Source organism: Sinocyclocheilus grahami, unplaced genomic scaffold (genome assembly GCF_001515645.1).
Source record: "Sinocyclocheilus grahami isolate Dianchi unplaced genomic scaffold, SAMN03320097.WGS_v1.1 scaffold45.1, whole genome shotgun sequence".
Classification (NCBI taxonomy): Eukaryota; Metazoa; Chordata; class Actinopteri; order Cypriniformes; family Cyprinidae; genus Sinocyclocheilus; species Sinocyclocheilus grahami.
Window position 1 is genome coordinate 1457713 of NW_015505224.1, and position 12996 is coordinate 1470708.

The 12996-nt window shown below is 35.6% G+C and overlaps 1 protein-coding gene across 2 annotated transcripts in view; it reads right to left on the reverse strand.

Moving 5' to 3' along the window:
- LOC107582508 (uncharacterized) overlaps positions 1-12996 on the reverse strand; it is a 100193-nt gene that overhangs the window by 22246 nt on the left and 64951 nt on the right. For both annotated transcript variants that reach the window (XM_016268388.1, XM_016268389.1), the window contains exon 3: positions 5250-5300. In XM_016268388.1, the coding sequence (XP_016123874.1) occupies positions 5250-5300 (51 nt within the window). The remainder of the gene's footprint in view (positions 1-5249; positions 5301-12996) is intronic.

Genomic DNA, 12996 nt, shown 5'->3' on the forward strand with positions numbered 1-12996 from the left:
GTCGCCAACTGTTGCTATCACTCATGTCAACGGACGTGCAGAGTTGAATCAGAGCTAAATTGAATGGGCAGCAATTCAAGAAATCTAGCTTCTTTCCCACATAATTTTGAGATTTAAAATGTTTTTCAGTACAGGAGAAACATCAGAAGTGCATGTATGCAGTTTAGAGGAAACATTTTTGGTTAACATGTGGTGCCAACTACACTACACCCAAATTAAACTGATAGTCCCAACCTAAACTCACACCATAGGTTGAACCATTGTTAGTGTGATGGACTGGTTGGGATGCACAAACAGAACAATGTTTTTATAGCACCAGCCATGCACAATATTTATACTTTTCAGAGGATTCAACCTACAAATCGCTTACTATGAATTTGTAAAACTCATTGCACATTAAGCAGAGATAGGAGAAAATACAGTACCGTTCAGAAGTGTGTGTGTGTGTTTTAAAGACATTAATACTTTTATTCAGGAAAGACGCATTATAATGATCAAAAGTGACAGTAAAGACATTTACAATGTTACAAAGATTTATATTTCAAATACTATACATGCTGTTCTTTTGAACTTCTATTCATTAAAGAAAACATTTTCACAAAATATTAAGCAGCACAACCATTTGAAACATTGATAATAATGAAGAAATGTTTCTTTAACAGCAAATCAGCATATTAGAATGATTTCTGAAGGATCGCGTGCCACTGAAGACTGGAGTAATGATGCTGAAAATTCTGCTTTGACATGACATAGGAATAAATTACATTTTAAAATACATTAATAAATTGATTAGTTTAAATGGTAATAATATTTATAATGCATAAAAATAGCACTATAATGCTATTTTTACTCTATTTTTGATCAAATTAATGCAGCCTTGCACGGTGAGGATAAGAGATATCTTTAAAAAAAACATAATAATTCCAAACTTTTGAACAGTGGTGTATTTCCGAAAAAAGAAAAATGAATCACCCTTAAGTTTTTTCTGAAAGAACCATCACCTGAGACTCCCAAACCTCAAAGTAAATGTTTGTGACTTCAGTTCTGTTTTCAGAGAACAGACAGGAGAAAGAATGAACATGTGGCATAAACAACAAGAGAAGAAGAGTAGGCCCTTGCCTCCAAATCTACTCAGCAAGCCTTCATAAGCCCTTCCTGTCTTTTTCATTCTCTACAAAGCAACTGTAAAGTCTGTATGTGTGCCGTCCACCTCCAGAGGGCTAAATTGCTCCCAATGACGGGTGTTATTCTGGGAGGCCGTCCTCTCTCCATGGCTCCATTCATCACACACACAGAGTACAGTGACCTAGCATCTTGGGCCAAGATTACACGCTCTAAAACCTTCCCTCAGCCCCGACACAAGCACAAGTGTGCAAAAGGCCAGAAAACTGTGGTTAATATACAAACTAAATGTACATCATGATGAAACCCATACCTTGAATGCACAAAATATGATTTTTGTGATATTTTTGATATTTTATGACTTATCTAGGTCTAGAAGTCACACTTATAAATTAGGAAATCTCACGTATATCCAGGTTTTTCTAGACGGTGAGGACAATGGTTCTTCAATGAAGAAAAAAAAAAGTTAATGAGGGGTGAATTAAAATAAGACAAAAAAAACAGTTTTGCTGTTTATTTTATTGTTCCCTTTTGTTTTATTTTAACTCAACACCCAGGAACCTGGTTGAGAACCACTAGTGTAAAATGTAGTGAATTAACTTGAAGTCATTTCTAAAACATGGTACTACTGAGCTTATTGTGAATTAGCAACTTGCTAACATATTATGGAAACTGGCAATAAAGGTCAATTCAGGGTCTGTTAATGTGTTTGAGAAAATAAATGACTACACATTGTAGGTTTTTCTTTAATAGCATAATTGCATAAGCGATAAAACCCCAGTATGACGCAGTCAGTAAGAATGTTTGTTTCATAATGAGGTGGATTTGAGTGGCATGTGATCTTTTGGATTGAGTCTAAAAAGCAATCAAAAGGAAATTAGGTAGAAGTTGGGTACAGAAACAGAATGAATAAGCAGCACTAAATTCAAAAGCATTTAAACAAGCAAGGTTTTGTTTCCAGACTGTTCAACCTGAACCAATTTTCTGGAAGCATATTAACTCTGCAGCTAATTGTTTGTACATTATCATCTGCACAATTTGAGGCGTATGTCTACAGAATGATTATGGAAATGAATGCAGATGCTGCCATATGAAAGGTCTGTCAATCAAACGTGACATTTGATGTGATGAGGCAGAGGGGTTCAAAACAGATGTTCTCTAATGAACCAAAGACAGTCTACCCTCTTCAAGACCATACTTAAACTGAGTACACTTGATCTGCAAGCCACACAGCCCCATCAGGCAAACAGAGAGTCCCACTCAATGTTGCGTAACTGGACATGGACATAGCTTTTCATTATATGGACAAAAAAATTTAAATATTTTCATACATATATTTATATGTACATTTATTTATTTATTTTGAGTGAACTATTCCTTTAAGGCTGCAGATACAAGCCCAACCAAGAGGATTCTGGGTAATAACAACACTGACATGGATCAGTTGAGTGTGTTGTTTTGTTTGATTGCTTAATGTAAGGCTGAAATGACAGAGCTGACAGGAACACCCCATGGACCTCTATTAGGACCCTTCGGGTTTCTCAGCAGTCAAAACCTCGTCATGCAGCATGAGTGCGTGTCGGACACTGAACTGATAACAACTGTAATGGGACCTCTCATGTTATTTATCTTGTCGTAGACAAATGAGCTCTGGAATGAGACATTTCTTTCCGCTGGGGGTGAACACCGATCATGCTCTCTGGTGCATGTAAGCAGTCAATTGAACATGCTACAATACATGAGGCTCTAAAAGTAAATGAATACAAACTGCTGACTCCTAAAAGCACAGAAACACTAAACTATGAGAACAAAAGTTAAATTATTTTTAAATTATAAAACTTTTAAATTATAAAAATTCTGTACAAAGTCCATCTAACCTTGTGTACACTTTAAAAGGTGGTCTAAGATAAGCTTTGTTTGAACTCTGCCACTGTTTGCAGATGGTATTATGGTATCTACCATATTTACAATGTACAAAATAAGGACTCAAACTAGACCATGCATTCAAACCAAATGTGAAAACAGCCTTAAAGTGCTCAAGGCTTGAATGTGAACCCAAAGTCCACAGTAGCTGAATGTCTTGAGCTAAACCAGTGGAGTGTTTCGCAGAGCAGGTGACCCTGGCATCTATTAGCTCATGTAAAGAGTTTATCTGTTAAGAGGCTCAATGTTACACAGAAGTGCAGCAAATCTCCACTAAGAGGAAGAGATCCATGTTAAAGTGAAAGTGCCTGACACACCTGATCCCAACATGAACTCACTAACATAGTGCTACGTGTCTTTAAATAGGCAAATCAATATGAATGTTGGGTAGGAGTTATTTGAATAGGGTGAGAACAAATCTGCTTGCTTGGAATAGTCCAATAGTTAGTTGGAATCCAAGTCCAAAGTGTGTTTTATCTTATATCAAAAGAAATGGAACAACAAAAAGGAACACCATTTCACTAAGGCCAAAACATTAACAAATACAGTAGCTAATGAAGCTTGATTTCATTCATCAATGCATTTTAAAATGTGTCTAAATGCAGTTCATTATGCAATGCAAGTCACATTCATTTATATAGTGCATTATACAATACAGATTGTTTTAAAGCAACCTCACGGTAATAAACAAGGAAATAAAAGTATTAATGTTGCAAGTTCTTCGATTATGAAACGAATACAATTTCAGCTGTAAAGCAGCTCTAAATAGACAACTGTTCATTATTCTGCTCGATTTAGTTCAATGTTGATTAAATTGAGCAAAGTTCTTAACTTAACTATAATTAAACTCAGTTTAATTATAAACAAGATGCCATTATTCATCAACATGTTTAGTTCAATGTTAATTCAGTTTAGCAAAGATTTATAGAGAAGATTTAAAGAGAAGTTATCAAGTGAACTCAATTCAACTACACAGAGGCTCTACAGAAAAGGTCATTATTCAGCACAAAAGAGTTCAATGTTGATTCAGTTTAGTTCAATAACAGTGTAAAGTTCATGAAAAAAAGCTTAATTCAGCTATAAGAAGCTTTACAGAAGACAACAGTCCTTATTCATCTCAAGTCAGTTCGGTTTCAGTTCAGATCAATCCAGTTCAATAATGAAGCTTATGCTTCAGAGATCAGCTATATTCAACGATTCACCTCTAAAGCAGCTCTACAGAAGACAATTGTGATTATCCAGCTCAATTTAGTTTAAGATTACGTGCAGTCAAACTGATAATATTACTGAATTTAAAAGTGTCTTTTAAACCTCAACTGTGCATGCCAAGAATGCAACAATGTTAAACACATTTTGAGGTGATGATATAATCAAAGAAATAAGACCAAAAGGTGTACTGTGGAAACATACTCTACACAAGAATATAAGCGCAGACGCTTCTAGCTACCTAATGGTGCTTTCTGAAATTGACAAAGCAAGTACACACTATATTCTTAACACTGCTGCAAGGGCTGCTTTAGTGCATTAACATAGTTAGTCTGAAATAGAAGACTATGATCAAAAGGCAAAATTTTTTAGGAGAATCTTGCTGAGCGAGTTGGTTAAACTGTCAACATGTTTATACTGAATAATAACACATCCAGTTTAGTGGCATAGGCATTTAAGGGTAACTACGGGCCCATTTACTACAGAGGTTTGTTACGGAAACAGAACTCATATTCAGTATATACAGTGGATAAGCACTTGTGAGCATTCATGCCTCATTTGCATAATTGCATAGAATATGTTTCAAGCCCAAGGCACATGGTGTTCATTAAATATCAGACAGATAAACAGGTGTCCTTTAAATATGGAAAGGGGAATTCAAGATTGGATAATAAAGTACAAAGCTTCCTTGACCTGAAAAATAAATAACTAGAGTGAAAGTCTACATACTGTAAGCATAAAATTAGCCCTTGTGCTTATGTTTTTATTGTCTGCTGTGCTTTTTTTCTTCCTTCTAGGTCAGACAAAATGTCCTTCCGATCTCCTTTGCATCAGGCCAATAAATATATTTCAGTCTGAAAAGTCTTGCTTAGAAATCCTGACGGAATAAACTCAGAAAGAGTATGAAAGTATTTGGAGACAGCAGGTGCAGACCCCCTAGAAAGCTAAGCCACTCACTCGCTCTCAGTAGAAGAGGAAAAGGAAATGGATTTTCATACCTTTGAAATGTTGCTGGACCTGCTTGCAGAATGACCAAGCGGTTTCTCATTCTGTGGAAGAGAGAAAAGGGGAGAAAAAGTTTGAGAACAGTGCTTATCACTCAGTTCAACAGAAACTAAAAGAACAGGTACAAAGTCTTACGGAACTGACTGCTAAAAGTCTTTTAATAACACCGCAAACATCAGAAACCTCTCAAAAGATGAAGAGCAGCTACATGGAAAGCAAAATTAGACATTTTTTTGTGATTTAACTACATGACTGCGTTAATTAATGGCTTTTATGCTCAATATTTCTCAACTGGTTAATTCCACCCTTAAGCATTGAGAAGGGATGTCTTTTTCCTGCTGTGATATTATTTATAGGTCAGTTATGATTGTAATGTAAGAGGGTTGCTATATTACCAGCTGGTTCTGAGACACTGAAGAAAGGCAGAGAAAGGCTTCTAATAGTAATAAGCTGATTAAATGGATAATATCTCCCAATTTTGGGATGCTTGTTCATTTAACAGAAGAAGGCCTAGTTTTTCTACAACTGCCTCGTCAATGGATGGTAAGCAATTTAACATAAGTTGGGATGATGCTCTTTTATTTCCCTTGTACATCCCTTCTTCAGGTGGCAAAATTTTGGTTACTCTTTACCTGGTTGAAGTCAGTTAAAAATAGACTGAAAGTTCTAGATTGTAAGACTATCTAGAAAAAGGGGCTCACTGAAAAAGACTGGCTGACTGAATGCATGCCTACACAATTTCATTTACGAGAATCAAACAGAAAACTGGAATCCGGATGTATACATACACATCTATTTCAGCCCATTATTTTAATTACAAATATCTGTCTATATCTTTAACAACCTCCCTCTCTCTATCCATATATCATTTTATATATTTGAATAAACAGTTAAAATAACATTTATTTGAAATATAAATCTTTTGTAACATTATAAAATGTCTTTACTATTACTTTTTATCCAATTAATGTATCCTTGCTTAATAAAAGTTTCAATGTCTTTATAAATAAATTAATCCAAATGTTTGAATGGTATACATTTTTTCTATATGCAGTCATGATCATTTTGAGTCACTTTCGGTCACTTTATTTTAAGGTCCAATTCTCGCCATTAACAAACCATTAACTGACTTTTTCCTCAATAAACTGCTAATTTGATGCTTATTAATAGTTAGTAAGGAAGTTGTTAAGTTTAGGTATTGGATAGGATTGGGAATGTAGAATATGGTCAAGCAGAATAAATGCTTTATAAGTACTAATAAACAGCCAATATGTTATTAATAGGCATGCTAATAATAAACTAATTAATACTGAGAATTAGTCCCTATACTAAAGTGTTACCTTATGTTTTTCACATGTAAAGTATCAGATCTTATTTTTCCTTTTCCCGTTTCATTTTTTGTGTCCAAATATGATTCAGTTGTGTTCTTTCTTGATAGGCTTCATGAGAGTCACCCAAACAAAGTCTTCTTACAACCTTTCATCATTTAGAATGGCAAAAAAAAAAAAGCTACAACACTTCAAAACCTCAAAACAACCAGCAACATTACATTTGGAACAAAAGACAACTAGCGCACACTCCTTTAGCATTTTCAGTCCTGTGTGAATTATGAGACAGAAACGGTACTAATATCAGTGCTTGGCAGAGAAAAGCTCTGCAACAAAGAGCCCTTTGGCACAATGTGCCATGATTAGCGAGTGGGTGAGTGTGTGAAAGTGTGTTTCATTGTTTTTCCTCTGAACTGAACTGTAATGGTGAGGACCCAATAAGTGTGAGAGCATGTGCAGCAACAGAAGGACATACTCTTTATCTTTAATCATTCCTGTGCTTTTTACTCATGTCTCCAGCCCTGTGCTGTTACCATGGAGATGGCAACGGAGGGGACCGAGTGCTAAATCCCTGCTGGTTACTGTCTTTCTGTTATTAAGGGGAATTTCAGCCATGCTACACATCAAAACAGTTCATCCAGTCACTTTCTGTACTGCACACACTCGAGGTGATGGCCAGTTTCAGTCGAATAAAAGGTCAAAACGAGTCACTCGGTAGAGCACACATGATTAGCTGCTCATATAAAATTAAGCAACATCATAAATGTCTAAAGATTTTAATGCAATTTTTATTGGGCAATTACATTTTCTAAAGTCTCATGAAATTAGTTTCATGATCCTTCCTTGTCTCATGAATACAAAAATTCAATTGCGGAAACAGCAGGTCTGACAAGTTTCATTTTTTCCATGAATCTGTATGAAATGGCTGTTTAAGCGAATCTATTCAAAGTTCTGATCAAAATATGTTCATGCCATTTTTCATATGATAAAATGCTTTAGTAAAAATACATCGGGGTCCAAAAGTCTAAGACCACACAGAAATCTGGATATCATCACAAATGAAGGATATAATTTCGGTAAACCTGGAAATAACATTTTGGGATTTTAACATTAAACACGCCTTATTTAATATTATTTCTTTTTTTGCACCACACAATTTTAGTGTACCTGTATATGTGTGTTGTTATATATTATATATACACACATATATTATACACATATATACATATATATATATATATATATATATATACATACACACACACACACCACACACACACACACACACACACACACACACACACAGCTGTTCAAAGTTTGGGATCAGCAATTTTTTTTTAAGAATTTAATTAAATGAATACTTTTATTCAGCAAGGATGTGTTAAATTTACAGAAGTGAAAGACATTGTTAGAAAAGATTAATGTGTCAATGACTACATTCATTGCAAACTCAAAAATTATAAGATTTAAAATAGTCTTAACAATACTTTAATAAATTGCACATACAAATTTTACAAACAAAAACAACATTTATATAAAATCTTTCAAACTCATATTTTTAGTAAAAAAAACTAAGTCAATTTCTGTACTTTGAGTAAACTGGGGGTTTTTTTGGGGGGGGGGGGGTACATTCAAGGAATACATACATAAGTGTTACAAGTCAGGTCAAAGTTCATCATGGAGACATCATCTTATCTCTCTTACAGCAGGCCTCATGTGTTTGTCTCTTATCGCTCACTGTGACACATCACACTGTCAAACCTCACACTAGGTGACCTGGTTTTGCCCACAGTACATCACTCTTAAAACATGCTCTGGAATACGACTGTTGTTCATATACATACCAGGCATTTTAAAATTAAGATGGTTTAAAGGAAAAAGCCATTTCAAAATGCCCATCAGAAATTATTACACTTAAAGGGTGTACAGATGAAAACCTGTACACTTTAAGTGTAATAATTTCTGATGGACATTTTGAAACGGCTTTTTCCTTTAAACCATCTTAATTTTAAAAACTTTTCATGTGTCATACACAAGAAAAACATCTGAAGAACACATAACCTCACTCTACAGATATAGCTGCTGAGAAATGACTCAATGTGAAGGTAATTTTAAAGGAATAGTTTGACGTCAGTGATGATTGATCATTTGAGAACTAATGATGCTTTATGTCACTGACGTCAAACCTGATGAGGTGCATCTAACAACACCACATTTGATTTGAGATCCTTCAGAAATTTACCTTGTGTGCTCTACTGGAAAAACAAAGTTATATGGGTTTGTAATGACATGAGGGGCAGTAAATTACACAATTTTATTAAATTTTTGGGTGAACAATTGATCGATTGTTTTTATTGCAGTGACAACACAATTTGCCTTGCATGGATGATTTGTAGCGTTGGAAAGGGTGGAAATAAGAAACATTGAGATAAAGTCAGTATTAGTTGTTCAGACAGAAAACAGGCTGTTTTCCGGCCCCACTGTAGACAGACAAGAGTCCTACAATTACACACTATAGAGGAAGCGTCTTTTGCAGAAGAACATTGACTACCAGACACAAGTTGTCTTCTGTACATGTAGTTTTGCAACAAATGCTTTTGATGTTTCGCTGTACACAACATAACATGGCCAGCACATGATTAAAAAAAACAAACTTTTTTTTGTTGAACTGGCAAAAGGTCACCAAATGCAGTCTGAAATCCAGCCCATAGTGATTGTGGCTGAATATTTACAAGTACTTCAGGTGTGCGGCTGTGTAAACAGCAGCAGCAGAAATTAAGTGCTAATACATTGTTGTTATGGATCTGCAGGCTTTATCAAGTGTGTGGGCAGATCCAGAATAATGAGCCAGACTCCAAGGCTGCCATGAGTGCATGGATAATATAATGAGATGACAAATGCATGCCTGGTGCTTGAATGTAATCTGACAGGGACGATTAGAGGAGAAAACAGCACAGTGAAGTTTGAGGTATATACAAATCACTCAGTGTGCTCAAATAACGTGCCCCCCTCTATCACAATGAGCGCATGTTAACATAAACCTCTGATAACACCATCAAGCTTTAAAAAAAAAAAAAAAAAAAGAGTGCAGGCACAGAGAACATGGCAGCTGTCTTTGTGGCTTCTGTCTGCTCCCATCACGCTGTGAGCTTCCTGAATAAATTATTCCTCTTTCTGCTCTCAGACTACACTGATTCAGGTTTAGTTTGGAATCTTCCTGTTCCATTTAGTCTCACGGTTGTATCACGTGAGCTATAGACACCTGCCATTCACTCTCTTCCCCTCGCCAAAGATTTTTAGTCTTTTACCTGGGAATGCAGGATGTTTCTGCCTTTGTTGATACTTAGTACTCTCTCTGCTATATTTGACACTTCTCGATTGGCCTACATGTAAAGCAATAAACCACAATTACTTGAGAATAGGGCAGGAGAAACTGAAACTGGACAGAACAATGTAGAATATATAGGTGTGATCAATGATTTATTTATTTTCTGCTAAATAAATGTCTCAAACTAAAAATTCTTGAAAGCTCGAATGGACATTTTGACATATCTAGAGAATAGTTCAGCTCGGTTCATTGTAAGTGTAGGAACATGTACAAAAAAAAGTGTTAAAAAAATTGACTGGTTAGAAATCACAATATTAATAGCAAATCTTTTATTTTATTCACTACTTTATTTTGGTTTTAGTACAACTTTAGAACTATTTCTCGGGTTAGCCAATTATGTAATCTTAAAAAAAAATAAAATAAAAAAAAATCCCCCTCACATTATATGCTTTTTGTTTGTTTTGATGAAAATGCATCACTTCTGGGGCATCAGGGTTATTATTGTTAACTGTCACAGTCTTCAGCCGGTGTGCCCAGGAGGGCCACCAGATGACTGTGTTCTGGGAGCACATGGCTTGTGTTGTGTTTGTCTGTTGCCATGTGCTCTCTCCTGTCTATTGTCTGGCCCCTCCCATCTTGTTACCTCGTTATTGTTTTAGTTGCTCCACCTGTGTCTCCCTCGTTAGCCTCCTCGTTTGGTTCCTATTTATTCTCCTTGTGTCTGCCGTCATGTGCTGATCCGTCATTTCTCATTGTGTGTTTCGTGTCTGCATGTGTGCAGCTTTAGCTCTGCCTGTCTGTTTTTCCCCCTCGGGGTGGTTTGAGTTGGTTTTTGTTTCAGTTTTTATGACTAAAATAAAGTACCATTTCTCCAGCGATTGAGTCCTCGCTTCATCTCCCCGCACGCACCGTGACAGTTAACTAAATCTAAAACCATAAAAAAATTAAAACAACTTTTAAAACAAAAAAGTTTTTTTTCAGTCTGCCAAGGCAGTACTTCTCATTTTCTTTTCTTTTAATTTGATGCACTAAAATTCTTTAGAATTGTTACAAAAATGTTTAAAAATAAAAACTCTATTGACAAACTAATAAAAATGACAAAAAACTTGTTTTTTAAAACTTAAATGAAACCGTTTTTAAAAACAAAATTCACACTTAAACTAAAATTTTAATAAAAACAGGCAATACAAAATAAAAAGTAATTCAAATTATTAATAAAAACTATACTGGCATCTCAATGATACTAAAATAAAATTTCTTGGCATCAACAAATTTGAAAACCCCTATCGCAGCCATTACACTGGAATAGAGGTGACTTCAGGCCACTCTTGCTGTTTTTGAGTGCAGTCAGCATCAGATGGTCTGTGAACTGTCTGTGGGTGTTTTGTGGGCGTACAGTCTGAGGCTAACACGGCTCATAATGTTCCTGAACCTATTTACTTTGGAAACGTTCCTGAATCTGAGATATATGTCTAACACTATGTCCAAACTACACAAGATTCCAGCAACAAGTAATCGTTCTGCTGACACCAAACACAAATCAGCCTCCTGACATTACACAATCAAAGCCAATCAGAAGCTGTTTCATGAAGAGCAGGGCAGGGCTATCCAGAATAACGCTGCACATGTAGAAACCAAGAACATGTCAACAAAAACTCGTATCATGCATGGTTAGGTGGAAATAAAACTCAGATGTGCGAAGCATATACCTCAGCGATGTGGCATCACGATTTGCACACTTTGTTGAGATTATCCGGTATCTGGGCCATCTCTGAGGAAGAGGGCGAGTCCATGACTGGCGCATGGAGAAGATTGAATTATCCTACTGGGTGAGCAGAGGTTGTTATCAGCGCTGAGTGAGAGGAGACTTGTGGCAGATGGCCATCTACACCGCCTCAGCTGACTGCTCTCTTCCTCCATCTCCCAGATTCCCTATCTCCATGTCTCATTGCCTCAGCAGACAGCTCAACGCAACGACGGCAGTCAGGAGGAACAGACAGCAAATCAGATCACTGATACAACCTCACCATTACTGTCTTTCTATTTTCATCTCGCTCGCTCTCACTTTTTCTCTCTCTTCACTTCCTGTCAGTTAATGTTTGACTGGCCTTAATGACACAATACAATTCTCAGGACATGAACTGGCTTCCCATAAGCAAAACGAGAAAAGGCACTGTTCCTCAAAGCATTACGGTCAAAGGATGCGATCATGGTTCAGCTATGGACAGAGCAAAAACCAACAGCATTTGTAGCAGCGTCACAAATTAAACCGCACTTAAAAATCAGAAAAAGCACTTCAGTTTAGGGGCCAATTCTCGTATTAACTAGTTGCTTGTTAGCATGCATATTACTTGCATATTAGCTGTTTGTGAAGCACATATTGATGCCTTATTTTACATGACCATATTTTAGATCCCTTAATCCTATTCCATACCTAAACTTAACAACTACCTTACTAACCAACAATAAGCAGCAAATTAGGAGTCTATTGAGGCAAAAGTCATAGTTAATAGTTACAATTGGTCCCCAAACTAAAGTGTGACCAAATAAATAAATAATATACTGACTTTAGTCAGTCAGTTACAATTTATATTAAATCTATATATAAAAATACATTTTTAAAAATTTTATGACATTTTAAAATATACTCAAATAGAAAACAGAAATGTATTTTAAAATTGTAATAATATTTCACAATGTTGTATTAAAAATTTGATCACATATGTAGCCTTGGTGAGCATAAGAGGTGTCGTTCAAAAACATTACAAAATCTTAATTATACCAAACTTTTGACTGGCAGTGCATGTTTATACTTTTTACATATTACAATTTAGATCTAAAATAGTTATAAAAACAAAGGAAACTACATATGTTACACAAATTGTAATTTAGTGACTATATATATATACTATATATAACAAAACAATAAGTGGCCAGTGTGAATTCCTCAGTTTTTAATCTGTAACCTCCTTATAATAAGGTAAGATTCTCCCTATTTCTGAAACTAATCCGTACACTTTTCCTCATCAAACAGTTGTATAGTAAAAATTTAAAAGATAACAGGTAATAAGCAAAATGCAGACC